At 44.9% G+C, this 20,557-nt stretch overlaps 1 protein-coding gene across 2 annotated transcripts in view; it reads right to left on the bottom strand.

Annotated features, from left to right (window-relative positions):
* Positions 1-9,508: 9,508 nt before the first annotated feature.
* The window catches only part of CRISPLD2 (cysteine rich secretory protein LCCL domain containing 2), a 34,189-nt gene continuing 23,140 nt past the window's right edge, over positions 9,509-20,557 (bottom strand). For both annotated transcript variants that reach the window (XM_026092089.1, XM_026092090.1), the window contains 2 exons: positions 15,174-15,307; positions 9,509-12,941 (listed from right to left, as the gene is read on the bottom strand). In XM_026092089.1, coding sequence (XP_025947874.1) covers positions 12,887-12,941; positions 15,174-15,307 — 189 coding nt within the window. In that variant the 3' untranslated portion in view covers positions 9,509-12,886. The remainder of the gene's footprint in view (positions 12,942-15,173; positions 15,308-20,557) is intronic.

The following is a 20,557-nucleotide window of genomic DNA, read 5'->3' as shown; positions in this document are numbered from 1 at the left end:
CTAAAAAATCATAAATGCCAAACAGGATATGACATAAATTTGATACCTAATTCAGGACTTGGTCCACTGGTCCTTTCCCATCCTCTAGTGATAAGGGAGCAGAAGTAGATATTGCCTAAAAACAAAGGCAATACAGAACTGCTAGGAACACCAGATGCTACAGTGGTTGCTAATAAACATCAGCCATTTACCAAAGAGTGAATAATACCCACAAAAAAGCTGGAGTTTCAATGAAGCTTGGAGGATTACGCCACTGAGCGTCTGGGGTGATGGGGTGACACAGATCTGATTTGATCTGATTTTTTTTTTTAAATTACATTTTCAAATTACACACACATGAGGTAGGAAACAGGATAAAGAAGTTTACAATTAGCTTCTCACATGAAGGGTGTGCAGCCACCCTGCAGAATAAGAAGAAAAAAGCTTGAAGATCACAGATTTGAGACTTCCAACAGATGACAGTGTCTACTTCTGAAGACCATGGGACAAGAATGATGAGGACTTTCAAAAGGAATAATTTCTACAAAGCCAGCCCTTTTTTCGCTGCTGCTCATCAGCTGCTCATCCATCTGGAAATCAAGGTGATTTTTCACTTGCCAGAAATCCTGAGTATGGAGAGAGATGTTTTCATGTTTCACACCTCAAAGGGAAGAGGGTTTTCTTTGCCGCTGAGAAATTAAAAAAAACCACTCACTTTGAGGTGGGGGAAGAGGGAAGTGGTGTCAAAGCTTTAACCTGTAGCTGCATCACCGGCTTCATTACCCAGCCACCTTCCGGAGCAAAAGTCCCAGTTTCCCCACACCTCATCCCCCTTGGTGGAACTGGGGACCTTTTTTTGGCTTTGCTGGAGTCAGGGTCAGAGCAGCCTCAGGGCCAGGCCATGCTCCACTGTCTTCGCCCTCAATACATTTACAAGGGCAGCTCCAGCTGTTCCAAGGGAAACCAGGGGCTCCGACTGGCACCACTCTCATCAGCCCAGTGCTGCTCAGGGAAAGCCACCTCGCCTGGATGACGTCCAGGAGCTGACACTCTCTTAGGTCTCCAGGAAATCCAACCTGATTTTTGCCGATTTTCCATGGACATCATGATTAAATACTGAGGTGGACAGTTAATCCTCACCGGGGTGCCGCCACTGTCAGTGCTCAAGAAAATCTGCATTCTCCTGGCAAAGGAAAAATCAAGGCCTGGCTGTTGTAAAGCCTTTAATATGGATCATGGTGCCCTCTAAATGTAAGGCTGGGGGGCTCGGCAAGGGGAGCTGGTACGCTTTGAGCAGAAAACTTGGATTTGTGCCTACATTTCCCCATGAAAACCAACGTGATCAGAACTGGGGTTTGCGTGCAAATGCTGAGCAGGCAAACACAGAGCAGAGGTGCGACAACTGGCCTGGGCCCTGCCTCAAACGTGGTCCCATAAACGAGATCCTGACAGCATGCTGCAGCTTTCTTTTGGAAATGGGATATGCATCTTTGCAACCGTTCCAGTGCTGGGTTCCTGTCCCAATCAAAACAGCTGTGGAAATCTGCAGTAATTTTCAGTACACTCTGTAACCTCATTAAAAAGGAATCCGTGATTCATTTTCACTTCCTCTTCTAATAGTTTTCTTGCTGCCCTGCTCTCCCAGAATAAACTTTCCTGACCATTAACATGACTGAGCACTCTCGGAGCAGAGATCTCAAGGCACAAACGCGGCGATAGATTCGGGTTGATTTTAGTTTCCTCCCTTCAGAGAGAGGCAGAGAGCTATAGCCTATAATCTAGACAGGAAAATACTCCTAACAAGTGAGACAAGGAGGAGGCAGCTTTCCTGGCTGCTTTTAATTAAAGGTGGAGATTACAAAAGCCTGGGCTGGTTGGCGGCCGGTAATGAGAAGGGACAGGAGATCTCAGCACAAAGTGGCTGTCAGCTTTGCTCAGTGGGGCTTTGATGAGAAATTCCCGTCTGCCAAAACTGCTGCGCCCCGAGGGCTGGTAGGAGGTGCTGGTGGGAACAGCATCAGAGGCAGGATTTCACTCCGCTTTGCGCTCCCCCAGACATGGGACTGTCTGCTCTACCTACCTCCCAAGATGGAAATTTAGGAGCCGTGCTCCCACGGGCACGAGGCAGCTAGTGCAAGTTGCAAAGCCTCACAGTGACCGTGCAGGCATGAAGCTGTGCCTTAATGCAGGTGGACATTTACACCGGCTCTGCGAGTGGGGCGGTCACAGGGGCCGTCTGCTTGTCGGTGACCAAGCAGGAAGCTGGTGGTGTCCGTCACCAGCGTAACAGCAGAGGTTGGGTTTGTGTCTGGGCTCCTCGTTCCGTGGCAATTTTTCAAACCACTCCTTACTACAAGAACAGAGCTTAACTCTTAACTTAAGAGCTTCCTGCATTTTAACAGATGTCCTGCTTCACTGATAACATCCAAATATTCTGGGTTTTGTCCTGCAGCAGCTATTAAATAAACGTTATGTTTTTTCATGTCTGAGTGACTAAGCAGTGATTGGGGAGGGCTATTGCCGCCCATAGCAATTGGTGAGGTGACCTTTTTGCTGGAAGAGGACGCATGAAGGGATGTGGTCTCCACCCGCAAGAGCAGACCCAAAGCTGATGCAAAAGGCTAAAGTGCTGGCCACTGTCGGTGCATATGTCTTTGTGAAATTTGACCAGCTGAGTGAGTTGTTCCACTTCATTTTCTTTGAGGAAGGCCCAGTTGGAAGACATCAATATGAAGAGGTAGAAAAAAACGACCTTGCTGTCCACTCATCCACTGAGCTGGAAAGACACCCAATAATCTCAAGAAGTCTGAATGTCAGCTTAGGAAAAGCTAGACTACCATGGCTGCCCTTTCCCAGTGAGAAATTTCCTTTACATTGCATTTACCTGAAATGGAGAATATTGCAGTCTGGTCTCTCACAGCAGATGGTTTTCCTGATGGGAGACAGAGCTGATGGTGACTTCTTCCCCAAGCACTTTTGGGGAAAGCGTGAAAGCTGCCCTCATCATTTTTTAGACCGTTTCAGCATCAGGAATACGCCTGTGAGAGCCCTCAGTAGGAGCTGCCTGGAGTGAGTTTGGAGAACACAGACTGATCTCCTACACCCTGGAGACACGCGGACACTAAGAGGAAAGAGAAAACCGGCTGAATGCATGCTTGCTAGCATCTCCATGCCAATACAGCTCTCGGCTCTGTCAGCCAGGAGTATTTACCCTAGGACTCACAGTGCGCCTTTTCTCTTCACGTTGGAAAGGATCCAGGGTCAAAAAGAAAAACCCAAAGAGGAACATCTATTCCCTGTTCCCGGAAAGGGGCCTCCACCTGCTCTGCCGCAAGGGACCAGAGCGCTACAATCGAGCGCTGCGCGCTTTCAAGCCCTGCGCGCTAATTAATGAATCAACTGCTCGGGGCTAAAAGCTTTCACATGCACACGGAGCCCTTACAAACGCTGGGGTTTGGCTCAAAGGAGGAAGAGAGCTGAGTAACGAGAAACGAGAAGTCATCTAGGACCACCTAAGCGGCAGCAGCCTCCAGCTGCCTGCCTGTCTGCTGCCGCGGCGCTCGGCCAGCTGCGACGCCAACGCGGGGGCACGGGCAAATTACACGCTGGTGACAAGACTGAGCCTTTTATAACCAGCAGAACAAAACTCTTCTTTGGGGGAGGAAGAGGAAAATGTATTTGTGGCAGGTCCAAGCACTGGGACAGCCTCACATCTGGGCTTCCGCTCACCCCTCTGGTTTTGGGGGACTGGCTTTTGCTCCATGCCCGGGCAAAACTGTCCTCATATTTGACAAAAGAATGAGGTCTTATACCCCAGTCCCAGTTGCCTTCATAGTCCCCTGCTCTGCAGCCCTCCTTTGGCCCCATTCACCTCTTCTTCCCGCCCCTGGGCTATGGGAAAAGCCTCCCTGATCAGCAGCTCTGCCTCGGATTGCTGTTTTGTTTTATTGTTAATTGACACTCCCTTTCAATTTCAGCTGAAAAATTATCCCTCTTTTTGCCCAGACTAAACCTCAGTCTCTCCCATAAGCCAACAAATGCCAATTACACACTATGGGAATTTTTTTTTTTTTAATCCACTCAAAATTTTCCGTTAATGCTTTTCAACACCAAGACATTTTTAAGAAGTCCATTTTCAAGCGTGAAAAGAAGTGACTGAAACAACCACACTTTCGATTTGAAAACTCTGAAAATGTTTTTTTTGGGGGCAGCTTGAACAACAAACCCACTTTTCACTTAAAACTGCCTCGACAGAAAGCCAAGGGCCAACCCTCACTCCGTTCTGCTCCTTACTGTGATAGGAGCGCTTGTCAGGGAGAGGCCGTTTGCATAAACTTTGCACAGTGGGTTGTTTTTTTTTTTCCCCCAAAGGTCAGTTTGGCAATGAAAATCTCATCTACCTATGGAGCAGTCTGCAAGTCGGTTCCCCACGGGGGTCCCGCTGCTGCCCGGCTTGCGGGTGCTGGCCGGGTGCTCTGCTCCACGCCGGTCCTTGCCGGGGCTGCGCCGGCAGGCGTCGACACGCCGCCGCCGTTCTCCTGCCGGGCAAGCTGCCGTCCTCGGGCACGCTGACCAGCTTTGCCAACCAGAGGCATCGGCCCGGCTCCAAGCCTGCGTTTCGGACGTGAAAGCTTGGCACATGCAAGGTGAGGGGAAAAAAAAAAAACGAAAAGAGAAGAACACATACCCAATTCTGTATTACTGCACATAAAAAAGACCTGCCTGACAGATCCTCCTAACATTTATGTTCCCAATGTATGAATTCTTAATATTTAGTATCTGTGACTCACTAATATTTACTCTGGGAAGTATTTTTGTAAAGTTTGACCAGTTTTCTCGATATAGGAGCTAATGGAGGCTCCCGTTGTTAACGACCAGGGAGCCCTCCCTGAACAAACTTTTCTGGTTACTGTTTAAACTGGGCTGCTGGGATCTTTTCTGACCCTGAACCTCTAACGCTGCAGCACTGAGGCTGGCAGGGATCTGCCGATGGCTCTGCTGAGACAGAGCTAATTTTAAATCTGGATCTCAAGGCAAAGGAAAAACCTCTCTTTTACTGGCAAAACTGTCACAGTCGAACGCAGTGTTCAGCTTACGGGAACAGACTGCAAGAGAACACACACACAATCCCTTTTTTGGGTACTTGGCATTAATTTTATCTGAAGTCATGGATTATATAAGAAGGGAGCGGAGACCTCACACAAGTTTCTTCTCCGTCAGTGAGAGACGCCCTGGAGCCAGGAAACCTTCTGCACCAGCCACCTCCACGCTGGGGCATGGACCACCGCGACATGCTGCGCAACGGGGACGTCTCCAGTGCCCCACTGCGGTGGGATCCACCCGCGCCCACCGCCAGCATGGAGCAGCCCAGCCTCAGCTGGCTTTTCAGTAGCTCCATCTCCACTACACAGAGCACAACTCCACTGCCACAAAGCCCTATGGAGAGAAAAGTTAGTTTTTGGGTTTGAAAGACAAGTCACTTTTTAAAGAGCAGCAGCTATTGCTGGCTTATAGCTCCTACCTTCCTGCCCGAGAGATGGAGACTGTGCCAGAGAACCAAGACCCATCAGAGAAGGAAAAAGATGTGTTTGACCACAGATTTTTCCATCGGACCTTCCATTCCTAGCGTAGTCCCATCTGTGGACACGTTTTCGGAGTTCTGTCCTGAGCTGTCCACAATATCAGCCAGAGCTGACTTTAAGCACTTTTTTCCCTATAGACTACAGAGTTTTGACCTCATCAAAACTAAAGTCCTTTCAGAATTTTATTGTGGCTCTTGTTAAAACTGTTGGTGTCCAAAAAAATTCCAATTTAATGTTTTGGTTTTACAAAATCACCATTAGCTGATAAAGAAGCTGCTCCTCGGAAAAGCATTGACCAGCACAAGGCTACTTCACTCCTTGCATCTGTTTTGCTGTAACTGTTAAAGACAGCTTTACTTCACCCATGTGTCTGGAAAGGAAAATGCACCCTGCTGAGCTGGCCTGCCGCTCTGAAACATCTGAGATTGTTGCACAACTCTGCAAATGAGAAAATTTCCATGGTCTCCATCTTCCCACCAAAAATCTGTCCTCAGCCGGTGCTACGTCCCTGGCATTGGTACAGGAGGCCTCCTCCAGATCGCAGCAGCCCATGCTCTCTGTCATGGCCAATGCTCGGGCACCGCTGGTTGACGTACCCGTAAGAAGGCTGCGTTACTCCCATCAGTGATATCCCTGTAATGATGCCCTAAATCAGCCATTGCCAGCACTTCAGACCACCTTCTTTCTAGTTTTTTTGACACTACTTTACCTCAGATGTGGTAGGAGGTCCAGGGGCCAACCAAAAACCCACCTCAGAATCCCACAGGGCTGACCTGTCTGCCAAGAGACTCAAAGGGAAAAAAACCTGACCAATAGGAGCACATTGACTAGCGTTTATTATACCAGTCCATGCTGTCGTAAGACCGCGCAGTTACCTGAGCCACTTGCACTAAAAGGTCTCTATCTGTATTGTACATAGTACAATAGAGGTCCATGGTTGTGCACCATCTCAACCCAAATAGATCATGCCCTTTTTCATATGATTTCATGCTTCCTTTGGTCTTGCAAATAATAGAAACTACCACTGGGAGTGTTGTAAAGACATTGTCTTGCCCGTTCCCCACTCAAAGCAAAACTGGAGACGGCTTTCTTAGGAGTTCTTGTCCAATGTTTTCTTAAAAACCTCTAACGATGGCCCGAAAAGACCGTGCAGTCTGTCTCTTCCAGCGAGAGAGCCTTTCCTAATGTTCATTCTCAATGTTTCTTATTGCAATTTAAGGCCACTACTTTTATAGGCCAATCTATAATCCTTGGTTTGAGCCAATCTGTTTGCATCTCTCTACAGTAGGTATTTTGCCAAGTTACTAAGCGGAGACAGGAAGGGTAGCAATTCACCCAAGGTCAAAGTAGAGTCACGTTAGACTCAGAGCAACTCCGCTGAAATTCCTGGCAGAGCCCTGCCCAGACACTCCTGGCTCTACATCTCGGGACAGTTTCGCTTTCAAAATTGTCCTGAATGGTAGCTTTTTTTTGAAAAACTGATCCTCTGTCCTCCTGGCATAGTTCATAGACGAACTGCAAGAGATTTTATCTTATCCTGCCGCACGGGTGCAAAAGACAGATGTTGCAGGCATGAACCCTGGAGAAGGGAGCTACAGAAATGAGACCCCGATGATCTGCGTCAAGCACTTCTCAGCACAGTGCATGTTGGTAGCTCCTCTCACGGGGTCACTGGTCACCCACAGACCTAAAACTGGAGGAACGCCAAGCCTGTGACAAACAACACTTATTTGTAAGGAACTGTTAAGAGCTGGGTTTATTTTACAAGCCGGTACTCCCATCTCTTTGAGCTTTTAGCTATAACAGTCCATCTGAGCCTCCTGACTTTTAGCCTGCTATAAATAGTCTTATATTCAGTTTGACACTTAATAGCACTAAGATGTGCTTGGCTGTGAAGCGGATGATGAGGGAAGCTGCATATAGCATTGGACTGCTCACACGGTACGAACGGTGAGGAGCAAACATTGCAGAGAGGAGCGCTGCATAAGGGATACCTTGTCTGTTGATTTAACTCCATAACTCTATTTTAACCACTGTCAACAAGATATAAGGGTGGTTTCTGTTTACTCTGAGGCTTCTTTACACTGCTCTGTCCACACCCTAAAGTGGCATAAATGTCTCCGAAGTGCCTTAAAGTAGGTCCTTAGTATAAATGAGAACCAACCCCACCGTTTGCAAAATGGCTTTGAAAACATTGCCCCGATGCATCCTATAAATGAATGTGGGTTTTTGAAAGAACACACACACAAGGTGTGTACGCCCAGCGCTATACATAGCCTCTGATGGCCTCAGCGCAGGGCTGGGAAGAGGCAAGCTGGGAGGCACGGCAAGAGGCAACGAGAGGTCTCACCCTGGAACACGCCACCAACCAGGACAGACAAGCACGGAGAAGTCCAGTGTCCTGCTGGCCCCAGAGTCACTAGCTCCCATTTCAATGCGAGCCTCTGAACCGTCCGTGTCCAGCTGCGGCTTCAAATAAATTTTGAGACAACTTTAATGCTTCAGCCACAGAGAGAGCAAGTGAAACCAGTGGTACCAGCTCCAACCCACCTGTAGACCACTACCCTCGCTCATGTTCACACGGGTTTTTCCTCTCCTTTTCCCTCCACTTACATTCAACTTCCCAGTTTTTATATCCCCTTCATTAAAGCATGAACCTGAGTCACACCCCCAAGCTGAGGGGAAAAAAAAAAAGAGGAGTCATTTTGCTCCTACCTCTTTTTGTTTTGTTCCAAGTCTTCGCTTAGCCGATTTGCACCTCTAACATTTGGACAGAAGACATAGCTTTGCAGATGACACCCGCAGTAACACCACTTATCTTCGACAAGCAGAGGATAACGCGCGCATCTCGAACGGGAAGAGACAACTGTTAGGAGAACCAGAGCCAGTGTCCAAGGGCCTGGAGCTCATGCAGAGGACAGGAGGATCTTGCTCAGAAATATCAGCCTTAACACTTTGGTTAATATGTTGTTTTCCTCCCTAGGTCAACCAGGATCTAAATTTTGCAACAGTATTTTAGGGCATTTCGTAGCACTAGCAAATAGAAAAGCAAATAACTGCTACAACCAGCCCTGGACTAACGCAAACATCTCTATTTTATATAGATCTTATTTTGTATGTAATGGAAAATATAAATATATCCCAGTCTTTTTTTTGTAATCAGGACTCTCTCCCATGGCTTAGACCACATTCAGAGACAAAAGCCATGTGGCCCTCATTGTCTGGAGTCTGAGTTACAAGTCTCCTTATCTTCTTGCTCCTTTAACCAAGACAGTATTGAATTACTATGAAATATGGTCTGGTGTGATTTGTAGTGCTGTTGGCAAGTATGAGCTTGGAGAAGGGGAAATAATTAAAAAAAAAAACTGCATATTTTTTCCCTCTTTTTCCTTTAAAAAAAAATCAGTGTGCATTTAACAACAGCCTAGACAAGCAGAGGCAAATCCATCTTCAGTTTTAACTTGCAGCACGAGTTCATAAAACACTTCTTCCTATCCTTTAATCTACTTAGTCCCTTATATTGCAGCGTCCAAGTCATGTACTTAAAGGCAGACACTGATTTGCCCTGGCACTACAGCTCAGGAAGTAAGGAAAAGATGCGCCTCATTCCTAATAGGGGTAAAAGTTGACTTTTAATCCCTGGAAACTGGGCTGTTTTATTTATTAGACTGTGGAACAGGCTCTGCATGATGGCTCGGCACATCCTGATCTCACTCGGGCTCTCCAGGGGCTACTTTAGTCCCATGAGTAATTGCAAATAGCTCAGGCTCTCCCTTCTAAATACAACCTTGGCTCTGACTGAGCATTAAAGACAAGGGGGGACATTCATTCTGGGAAGGTTTTATTTCACAAATAATTCAGAAATCAAAAGAAAACAGAAGGAAAAAAAAAAGATATTTTACAATTCTGTATTTAGAAAAAATTATAGTTTATAAACACACTGCCCCTTGAAAAACATGCAAAGGCACACAAAAAATTTACAAGAAACTTTTATACATAGAAAGTAGTAAAATACATCATTTTTCATAGAAAAAAAAAAAGCAACTCTATGAACTGGCCCTAAATATTTAGACTGCACAACTGACCACATACATGACTGGAGAATCTTCAATCAGCTGTTGGCCAAACCACCGCTGACTTCTTGAAACGGACAAATTGCGAGGGCCAACTGGACCGCGGTTGTGTCCGCCGGCCGGGAGGCAGCGAAGTGATGCGCTTCAGCTTTTGCGCCCCGTGCATTCTCTGGAAATCCAGCTCTGCTGAGCCAGTTTCGGTTTGCTGGCAGTGAAACGACACAACATCTGTGCTGAGTCTCGGTTTTGGAAAGAAGTTGGCTGGACACAAACGACCACGCGGCAGCAGCCTTGCCAGCGTTAACCAGATGCTTCGCTAAGCCTACCGCTCGGGCGCCTAAAGTTGGCACGCACTTTCCTAATCTGCTGAGCTAGGGACTAAGGAGGAACATATCTGGTGATATGAAGGTAAGGACATGCTGTGTCCTTAAGCTGTACTGAAATACATTAGACTAAGTAATGTTTTGGTATCACAGAAATAAAATATATGGCTAAGAACTGGTACTGTCCCACTTATATATGAACAGCTAGCACATACGATCGAAAGTAAGTGATATAACATGACTGCCTCGGAGGACCTGATCTCCCCTAATGCTGGTGGAGGTATGTTCAAATTAATAGCACCCAGGACCTCGAATAATATTTGTGTAGTAAAGTCACAATTTCTCTTTTGTACAACAAATATAAAAATAAACAGATACAGACTTAAATAACATCGGTTTCTAAAAATCCAAACCAGTTGGCTGAAGATAAAAATATGCAATTGTAACTTCAATTAGGCATTTTAGGATATTTCTGTTGGAATAATAATTCTTCCCTTGCCCCCTTTTTGTCAGGTAGATACATCCCAAGTTGGCTGGATTTTTATGTGCGCTCTACGCTGATCCTCCAAGACTTTTCTCCAAGAACTTTCTCCTCTCTCACATCTCTTTCCATCATTTTACAACATCAATGGTTGTCACGGACAGCATGTTAGAGGTGGCATCCTACTTAAGCTCTGATGTGCTTTATGTGCTTTTCAAATCCCCCTGAAGTCAGTGGGAAGGATTCCACTGGATATCTGCTTGCATCTACTACACTTTCAAGTCATAGGAAATACATAGTACTGTGGCTAACATTTGGCCCACGATTGCCATGGTTTCATGCCGCAGCACTTAACGGGCTTGCACTGGACCATGTAGAGCATTACTGTCCACAGCAGGCAGAAACAGGGAAGCCTCATCTCACTGCCAAGATCTCAGACCCTTCCAACCAGCAGCTTTTCTAAGATATATTCCAGCTGTTTTTAACATCAATTTACCTAATAAGAAAAAATAGTTAATTCTTTCCTATCTAAAGCAAATACTGTACACCTTGAAAGACGATACTATATAAACAAAGACGACAGAGAGTCATTTTTCTGTATCTGTTCCAAAGGAAGGTTTGCTATGCAGAACTCATGGAGACAATGCAAAGCAGTTCCAGCTTCATATTTTACAGAAGGTCTCTTTCCAAACTCAGATTTCACAGAGAAGGAAACCTCAGCTGTGAGACAAACTGACTGATAAATGCAATTTCCTTGTTGATTTCATGGTGTTTATAGAATTAAAGAAGGGTTTAATCATATAAACATTTTTGGTCTCTGTTTTGAAACAGCTTGAGGAGACGGCTTTATATTTCCCTAGTTTAAATTGAACACAGCCTGAGCATAAGAGCAGCTATGAGACATCTGCCAAATAAAGTGAAATATTTGCCCATTTGTTATACAATACTATAATCAAGTTATCGAGCAGAGGGACTATGGGTTTATATGAACTGAAGAACTAAAGTTTACGTTGCCTTCTCATGACTAATGAAGTTACTGGATGTGTGTGCATCGAAAGACAACTAGTTGCCTGTGTACATCAAGTCTAAAAATCCATTTCAAATAGAAAGCAAGGAATACTCTCCTGCTTTAAAGAGCAGCTTATGCTAGGCTATTCTTTTGGCTAGCTTTAATTTTCTTTAAATAGTCTTTGAAACGCATTTGGATGCTCGCTGAGACATAAATAACAAAATATTAAATAACATTATTACCACACCTATGTGTTTTGCAAATACAGCACCCTGGATGTCCAGTGCTCCGGGATACTGCATTTGCATTTGCAAGTCGGGTTCTGCAGGTGTCACAAACCAAATGGAAGAAATTCATCAAGCCCAATTCATCTCATATGTTTAAAGTCTCAGAACTGCACACACAACGAAGAACTTCACCGAGGTAAAGCGAACATGCTTCATATGGATGCAACCGTTCCTAACAAAAATAAGATTAACTTTATCACTGCTTGACTACTACAGATAAAACAACCAGCACTGCTGTATAAAACGATACACTGCATTTAACTGATATTTTATTTTTTTAAATGGCGGGTAATATAATACGAGATGTGCCAGCACAGGAGCCCCAATTCACTGACTTCTCATAGGTTACCAGACTTACAAAGGACCTGCAAATGTTTGACCAGCAAACACTAAACCTGCTGTTTGGATTATCCAGTGGCCTCATTTTCTGCAGCGAGGGACTCTGCCACCAACTCCTACCCTACTCCATCCTCCAGTAAACCTCAACGTCAGGCCGACAGAAACGTCCTCTCCCGTCACGCTACTTAGCTCGATGCAACGCTCCAGCAGCCTAACTCAGTGTCACTCGTGCGTGTCACCCTGTTAGGAAAAACTCACTTGGCTGTTCTTTCACACACAAAACACCAAAACTGACCAAAAACACTCTCAAAGCCCACGCTCTCCCCAAAAGATGCAACTTTTAAAACAGTTTCTTGTTTTAAAGGGCCTGTCGCCTGGACAGTAGCTCACTGCTGAGCCTGCTCGCCTGTGCACTGCGTCGGGCACGCAAAAGTAGATGCTTCAAACTCTAAAATGCCATCCGAGGGCCAGGCAAAGACCGCCGCGTCTGCTGTATGTTGAGCCACCTCGGTTCTGTGTAGCACACCTCTCTTGTAAATTGGAAGTTACAATAGTCTATCATTGCTGAACGCCCCTAGAAAAATGAAAACATGAAACGAAAAGATACAACGCTGAACTGGTGCCGTGAGATGCAAACAGCTGAGTCAGAACCTGTTGTCTTTTTTTTTGTCTTTTTTTTTTTGTCTTCTTGTTTAATTCCCTGAAAGAGATCGGCAAGGAGGGTACGTTCAGAGCTGATGCCATCAGAGGAGCCTTCCTGTCTTGAGATCAACGGAGTGCTCTCCCAGAGAAACTTGCACCTTCCCTGGGAATTTACTGCTTCACAGCAAAAATTCGGAAAGCATTTCCATCCGAAGGATTCGTCAAGCTGGAGGAAAAAATGAGGGGAAAAAAAAAAAAGAGAAATGTAACAAACCAAAGATGGGCACTGCAGGACAGACCTACGGACAACACAACATCCTGGGGCGCCTGGACTCTGCATGCTACGTTAATGCTGACGTGGCTCTTCGGGAGCTGCTCACGTAAAAGCCTGGTGGCTCAGCGCAGCGATAAAGTGCACAGCAGCGTAAAGAGAAAGGAGTGAAAAGAGAAGAGGCGAAAATCCACAGATTCACATTTGTTTTATGCTTTCAGCCTAGCTCTGCAGTGCTAACGCCAATTAAAGGAACTGGGAAGCAAAAGGCTCTTTACAGCAATAGCTTTTATCTGAGGGATTCTGTGCTCCCTTCTGCAGAAATTCACGCGTAAAGAGGAACACGTTTTCCTAAGAACGATTGTCACAGAGGCTGGCAGGCTCCCAGAGCCCGTCTGGACCATCTCCTGGTGCTGGCAGGAGGAATAGCCAGATCTGCTCACTTAAAATGACAATAAAGATGGATATTCATTTTCAGTCTGCAAAGGTGCCTCCAACAACTGCTGGAGGTGGCTGTGTGTATGGGGACGGGGGATTATTTCCATTTCCAGACCTTATTTCCTCAGATCTGCTGGACTGAAAAACCCTGGGAGAAAGGCAGAATTTGCATCTTCTGCAGAATTTACATTCCAACAGGAATGAAGACACAACAGACCTCAAAGGCAGCCTTGCCCCGTACCTGTTTGGATGCATATCTCTACCAAGGTTATTTCCAGTGTCCTAAAGGATAAGGCTTTCACCTTGGTCTTTGAAAGCTAGCCCACAGTCCAGTGGATCTCGTAGCACGAAGGTGCTCCTTACTACTGAGCACAAATAACACTTTCCAAATCTTCGTACTCATCCCTGCTGCAATAACGTCCTCAGTTTCCCTCACCTCCTAGATCAGCATCTGCTGCTCGTATTACAGGACACTGCCAGTGGTGAAGTTTATTCTTAGCTGGGCCAGTGTTTGTCATGCAAGTAAAAAGTTTGCTATTAGTGTAAAAGATAAGAGAAAGATAGAAGAAAAATTATACGAACAGGAGACTTTGACATAAATCCAAGCTGAAAGCAAATGTACCAAATTCCAACAAATAAACTGCACTAAATATTATTCACCCTGCTGAAAAATTCTGATCCTGGTAGATCTATAGTAAAGAATCCCATATCTAATGCCTCTAGTTTGCCCACCACGGTCTTTTTTAATTTTCTGAAATGCTCTACAGCATTCTGGGATGTTAAATATTAGAATAAAAATCACAAATTCTTTTGGATTTCTTATGGTAATTATAAACGAGGAACTGCGTAAAGCAGACAGAGCCATGTCAGTATTGACCAAGAATCACCACGCTTGTGGAGACTCGTGTTTGCAAAGGCAGCTTTGAGGAATCAGTGCCACCCCATCAACATCTGAAAAATATATTATAAGCTGAACCAGAGGTGGCAAATCAGGAAGGACTGAACGAGCTGAGACTCAGTCGTTACATTCATCATTACATCATACATTTACATGCATTCTGAGGTGCAGAATATCGGAAGCATTGAATCACAATTATTCATTGAAATCAGCAAAGTGAAACCAAAAGAAACCATAAAGAGTTACAAGGTGGCCAGCTTCATCTTCAGAATCTCTCAAGAGATTAATTTGTTTATACTTCTTTTCACAAGAATATAGAGGAAATTAATTAACAAATACAAAAGCATCCTACACCCCAGAATTCAGTGAGGATCCCTCCTACAACCTCAAAGCATGACTCAGTGACAAAAGCTGCAGAAATATCCATGTACTTATCCTTCGGACAAGCAAGTTGAGAAAGTTTCTTCTTTAGAATTTATTCCCTGAACATTGTCCAGTACTAACCAGTGTAATAATTAAAGCAGTGAAATTCTATTGTGATATACACATAGGGAAACGTATTAATATGGACTCATACTGTAAAATCAAAGTAACTGGCAAAAAAAAAAAAAAAAAAGAGCTTAATATTCCTTACCTTTCAACATGGATCTGAAAGTAGCTACTCACATGTGGAAGGTAGGAATAGGAAAATAGGCTCTATTTGTTTGCTTCTCAAGATTCACAGTGACATTATTAAGTTGTGTGTTTCCAGCCCACTGGCCTGACTAGCTGATATCTGCTGACTTTAACATATAATTGAACACATGATTGAAAATACAAGAGAGAGGAAAGTACAAAGGAAAACGTCTTACCTCTCAGACTGGACTCCGTTCCTTAAGGAGCCAACATAGTTTTTCTTCTTTTCTACAGGCATCACATCCACAAAACCACCTTCTTCACCTGAAATGACTCCTGCATGCACTGCTGTTTTGCAGATACTGGAGCTCTGAAAAATATTTAATTATTTTGACTTACAAAACATCTGTTTTATGTCTGGGCATCCTGATTTACCTTTTCCATCAGCATCAAGGAATACAAAAGACAGACATATGAAAGAAGCATGAAGCAGTTCTGTTCCTCTTTATGGACAGAATAGGAAGAAAGATGTCACAGACCAGACCTTGCCCATATGTCACAAGCCCCAGCACCCAAATGCAAAAGTCAAACGGCTGCAAAAGGACCCACCGCAGCAGAGGGCAAACAGCCTTTCCACTGCTCCCTCCTGTCACAGAGCCATGTCTGGGACGTTATCCAGGGCCAAAGCTGACTCAAGGACAACTTTCCAGCCAACGTCTCCTGCTCCTTGTGCCCACACCAGAGAGCGGTGGTGACACCTCTTTGCTAGTGACCAGCCACCTCTCCAAGCTCATTCACCCTGTTGCTTGAAAAGCAGACACTTTTGCTGAATTAAGCTAAACGACCAGTTATTTGGGAGAGTTCACATCCTTCTTTCTAGGAAAAATCAGGTGCACTGCACCCACTGAGTGGTCTAGCTTTCAGACAGCCAGATAACCCATTACCCCGCAAGACTACATCGAGCCTGAGGGAAATTAACCCCTCTGAAAGGACTAAAAACCCTGCTGCACGCTGCTCTCTTACCCTGATCTACTCGATGCACAGTCAAAAGTGCTGGAGGATCACAAAATACTAACAAATGATGACTAAGTGCCAAAAGCATCCAGGATATAGAGTAATAGCAGAGAAGACTTAGACATAGTATAAACTTGACGATCAACCCTCTAAAGGATTTACATACAGCTAGCTGGAATAACAACAAATAAAAATCAGCCCTAGCACAGAGAACTGCAGCAGGTGAAAATCCCAAACCCATGAACTCTTCAATCGCTTAAGAAAAAAAAAAAAAAAAAAAAAAAAAAAAATCAAATTACTGCAGAACCTGCAATGCCCTTGCCAGTGCCAAGGGCAAACATTCCCATCGTGCATGTACAATACAGAGTGTGCTGTTTCTTTCCCTCAGCCTTATATGGCAGGTTTGCCTTGTCCCCTATATATTTATCACTCTGAATCGCCTATCTCTTGGCAGCTCTGGCAGTTTTAATTGCCAATTTGGTATTTTGCTTCTATATATGGTCAAGGGAGCAAGGGAACACTGTGTTTGGAAGATACACTGTGAATTTTCCCTAGTATGCAATGGGAAATCTGTAAATCTAAAATTGGCTCGTAAAATTAAACCATTCCCGAATCCATTTGCAACACACTCCACTGGGAGACATCCTAAACGATGTTCTTATCAAAGCATCCCTTTTTTTTTTTTTTTCCAGGATTTGCTGTTCTGTTGCTTACTCAAAGCTTTGACCAAAAAGCTTTTTTTTCCCTCACCTATTACCTTCCCTTTATCACTGTGTTGGAATACTGTCTTATTCCACGCGAGTCCAGGTTGTACTTTAATGAGTTGCTTGCAGAGCCTTTGGAAGATGAGAAATACTACAGAAATAAAGGCTTTCCCCCTCAAAATCAAAACTACGAGAGCAGCACCGCCAATGCAACAGCTTTCCTTAGCGCAGCTCTTGCATCCGCCTCAGCACCGCACGGGTCTCCTGAGGTGCTCTCGGGAGCGTTTGCTGAAGAAGCGGACTCTGAGGCATACACCATAAAATTACAGTACATTTTATAGGGGGCTATAACAATCAATGACTATGAATTAAATCACCCGTAATTTCCTCATTAGTGCGACTGGTTTAATCATTAAGGTTTACTTCTCAGGAGAGCTGAGCAGCCCAACTTGGCTTCCTCCGGTGATAAAAACCTGCCTCGTTGTGCAAGTGGCCTATCCTCCTCCAACTAATGGCCTCGCAAATGAGAGCGCTCCTGGATAACGTACCCTGTCTCGAGAGCAGAGAGCCATCTGCTCTCAGCTCAGGAGGGTCCTGAACGCAAACGAGACACAGGTTTCCCTTGGGGGGATGTCACACCCGGAGCCAGGCAGCACGTGACTTTGGTTATTTATACATTTCCCAACGTAATGGTGTTTTGTGAAACTTAAAAGCTCTTTTACAGCCTTGATGAAGATCCCCAGCTGTTCACACAGCTCCAACATCACCTCACAACTGCTCCTGTCTGCATGAGCAGAAGTTCGATTTTATTTCCCAGGCACATGACTGCATTCATGGAAACTGTCCATTTTTCCCCCGTTTTTCCACTGGAAAAGTCAACCATGCATGTTCTAGCACCTAGATATAACCGACCCCACAGAAGCAGGTACCTCTGAGTATCCCAGGGATGCTCCCATCCTCTTCAGCACAAACCCACCTGTGACATTACCAACAGCTACAAACTGGAGATCCCTGCAGACACCATAAAGCAGCAAAGTGCCTCTGAATATGTGCTTTTACGAGTCACCCCTGAAAGACCTACTTTCAGTACTTATCTCCCTTAGCAGGTAACCCAGACCCCAGGCCTGAGGCTGGATTTTATGTCTTCTACCCACCCCTGGAAGAGCAGCTGCCTCTCCATCAGCTGCATGCCAGGGGAAAAGCACACAGACTAAATTTTGTCTAAAATTTGGCAGCGCAAACAACTTTTCCCTTCCCTGCAATGCAACACCAAAGAATATAGGCAATAATTTTTCTATTCCCTCGTCAGCCGCTTCTCACCATTAATTTCAGTGCTGAAAGGATTTTGGACACGATTCCCCCATCCCATGTGCCACTTAATCTGTAAACTCTGCATACAGGCAACAAGTCTGTTCTCATGGAAAAGTAATTCCATTCAGCGGATAGGCCTGGAATTTGGACAAGAACTTCTCCCATAACAGGTTTTCTGGCATTTTGTTCACCCTTCCTCACCCCCAATTTCAAGGCTGCTCTATGGCCTTGTTTCATAGTCTTATTAATTTCACCATGAAAAATTTCCTGCACTGCTTTTAAAGCAAAGGTTGCCTATACCTCTTGTGCTTTAGGCCACCAAGTATTCCTACAAAATAATCTTATTGCTCTGAAAAAGGTCCAGTTACTATCTGTAGCAGGAACTGGGACTGGTGGACTTTCAGGCCTCCTGTAAGGCAAAGCGGACCAGTGGTGAGGGAGTTGGGCTCTCCAAGCTTTGTGTCCTATTAATAGAAAAAAACCCTAAAAACCGTTTTATTCACAAAGTCACTTCATTTGTCTCATTTAAAATAGCAGTTAGAGACCTGCTTTCTGAAAGACTGTGGAACAGCTTTTCCTATTCCGGAATGATTTATCAGAACTGCAAAAAATCCCAATTTCATGAGCCAGGTTTCTCCTTCTACTCTTTGCTCCCATGATTTGCCACGAACTTTTCACGATTTCCTAGCTGCTATATTTCAGCAGAACGTTTGTGGTTTTATTCTGCCCTTGAGCACAACTATCCAAGCTTCACTGACTCCTCAGCTACCCAAACTGTGTCGACCTCACCTCTTATAAATGCACGTTTCCCAAGCCTTTGAAGAATAGTCTAAAAGAGCAGGTTTTTTCTGATGAGTAAAAAAAAGCCAATCAGAATGCATTTAAGTGGATAAACACAAACTGAGATAGTGGCTCCTATGCCCCCTAAAGAAAAAAATTCATTAAAAAAGAATTATTTCATAAAAACCACCAGTTCTTCACGTCACAGCTTCGTTCTTTTTGGCAAAGCAAACTTTCACATGCCATCCCGGGATCAGGCAAATATAGAAACTATCTCAGGCTGAAAGCTCAGTGAATCAGATACAGTTACAGGGACCGGCCAAGTATTTCTGTCACCACTGCTTGGACTATTTACTCTTTAGTTGCCAGAGCATTTTGCAGATTGATGTTTCGGAGGAGATGCTAAGAGCCAGAGGGCACCCTGGAAGGGAGCACAGATTTGAGACGGGGCAAAACGCTTCATCTGCTCATAACTAACTTATTAAATGAGACACAGCTGGGGCACAAGTCCCCCCAGGGCCGTGAAGGTGCCACTCCAGATGCGAAGCCAGAGAGCCCTCCCAGAAGATTAGCACTTGTCTCATCCTGTTTATTGCCTGTTTTAATTATTCTTCGGACTCCGGCTTCGGTTAATTCACAGCATCCCCTCCTGGAGGGCATTCTGCGCAGTCAGCGCTCTCTGTGGGAAAAGACTTTGCCCAAATTCCCACCGCACGGCATGCGCGTTTCTCTTGTCAGCTTTCCAGCTTTAGGATTTATCGTCATCGATACCCTTCCCCTTGCAATGTGCTTCACAGCCTCCTCAAATTCTCTTTTTCCCTGCAGGTTTCACCTTTTTTTTTTTTTGCTACCAATTGCTCACTCTCCTAAAAATGTAAGTGCTTTCCTTATTTAGACTCTCGCCATACTGTTGGCACAGTGGTCCAGAAAAAGGTTAACCAAACCCTTTAGGAAGTGGCCAAATACATTTTTTCCCCCCCTCAAATCATGTTCCGCGCTCCAGCTTCTGAAACACAATACCCAGGGAGTACGGTCGGAAACGGAGCTTGTGATTCATTAAAGGACACTAATCCTTTTGCATCAGTACAAATCAGGAAACAGTAAACGACCGGGATGGTGGTACTCACCTAATACCCCCGTAATCTCAGGCCTCACTCTGGGCTAATCTAAGGGAGTTTCCTCCTCAGCGAGAGGAAGAGGGAAAACTATTTTCCACTTGCTGCAGGGTCAGAGCGTACACAGGTACCACAGGACAGCATCGGTGCTATAAATTTGTCTACAGTAACTTGTTTGTGTGGCCCTACGGTGAAAAAAGTTGTCTAGAGTGAAATAAAAGCTGTTTAAAACCCACTTTCACAATGGCTTTCTCCCCCCTTTTTTTTTTTTTTTTTTTTATATATATCTTCTCCAGCAGATTTTTCTCAGGAGCCCAAAAAGCTCCGTGAGGACACTGAGCTGCCAGAGTAAGAGCTGCTCACCACGCAGGGGCAGGTATTTGTGTGCTCACCAGGACGCATGACCCGCTGACTGCTTCCCGAAGGCCTGCAGAAAGCAAGTTCCTACACACTACGCACACCCAGGAGGTGACATTCCTAAAGGCAGAAACTCTAACGGGAAAGAAAAAAAAATGAGGCACACACACATTGAAAAAACATTGAAACAAAGGTTTTACAGGCCTAATGGTAAGACTTTTCAAAAATATGACTCTTCGCCTTGTTCTAGCATCAAGTCGCTGCTCATCCCCGTGAGCAGCGTTAAGAAAAACAAACCGATAAACCCGACTCGCGTGCTTTCTTCCCGCTGCACTACGC

This window comes from Apteryx rowi, unplaced genomic scaffold (assembly GCF_003343035.1).
Source record: "Apteryx rowi isolate R43461 unplaced genomic scaffold, aptRow1 scaffold_94, whole genome shotgun sequence".
In the NCBI taxonomy this organism is placed as follows: Eukaryota; Metazoa; Chordata; class Aves; order Apterygiformes; family Apterygidae; genus Apteryx; species Apteryx rowi.
Note: the sequence above shows the minus strand (reverse complement) of the source record. Positions and strands in the feature narration are given on the sequence as shown.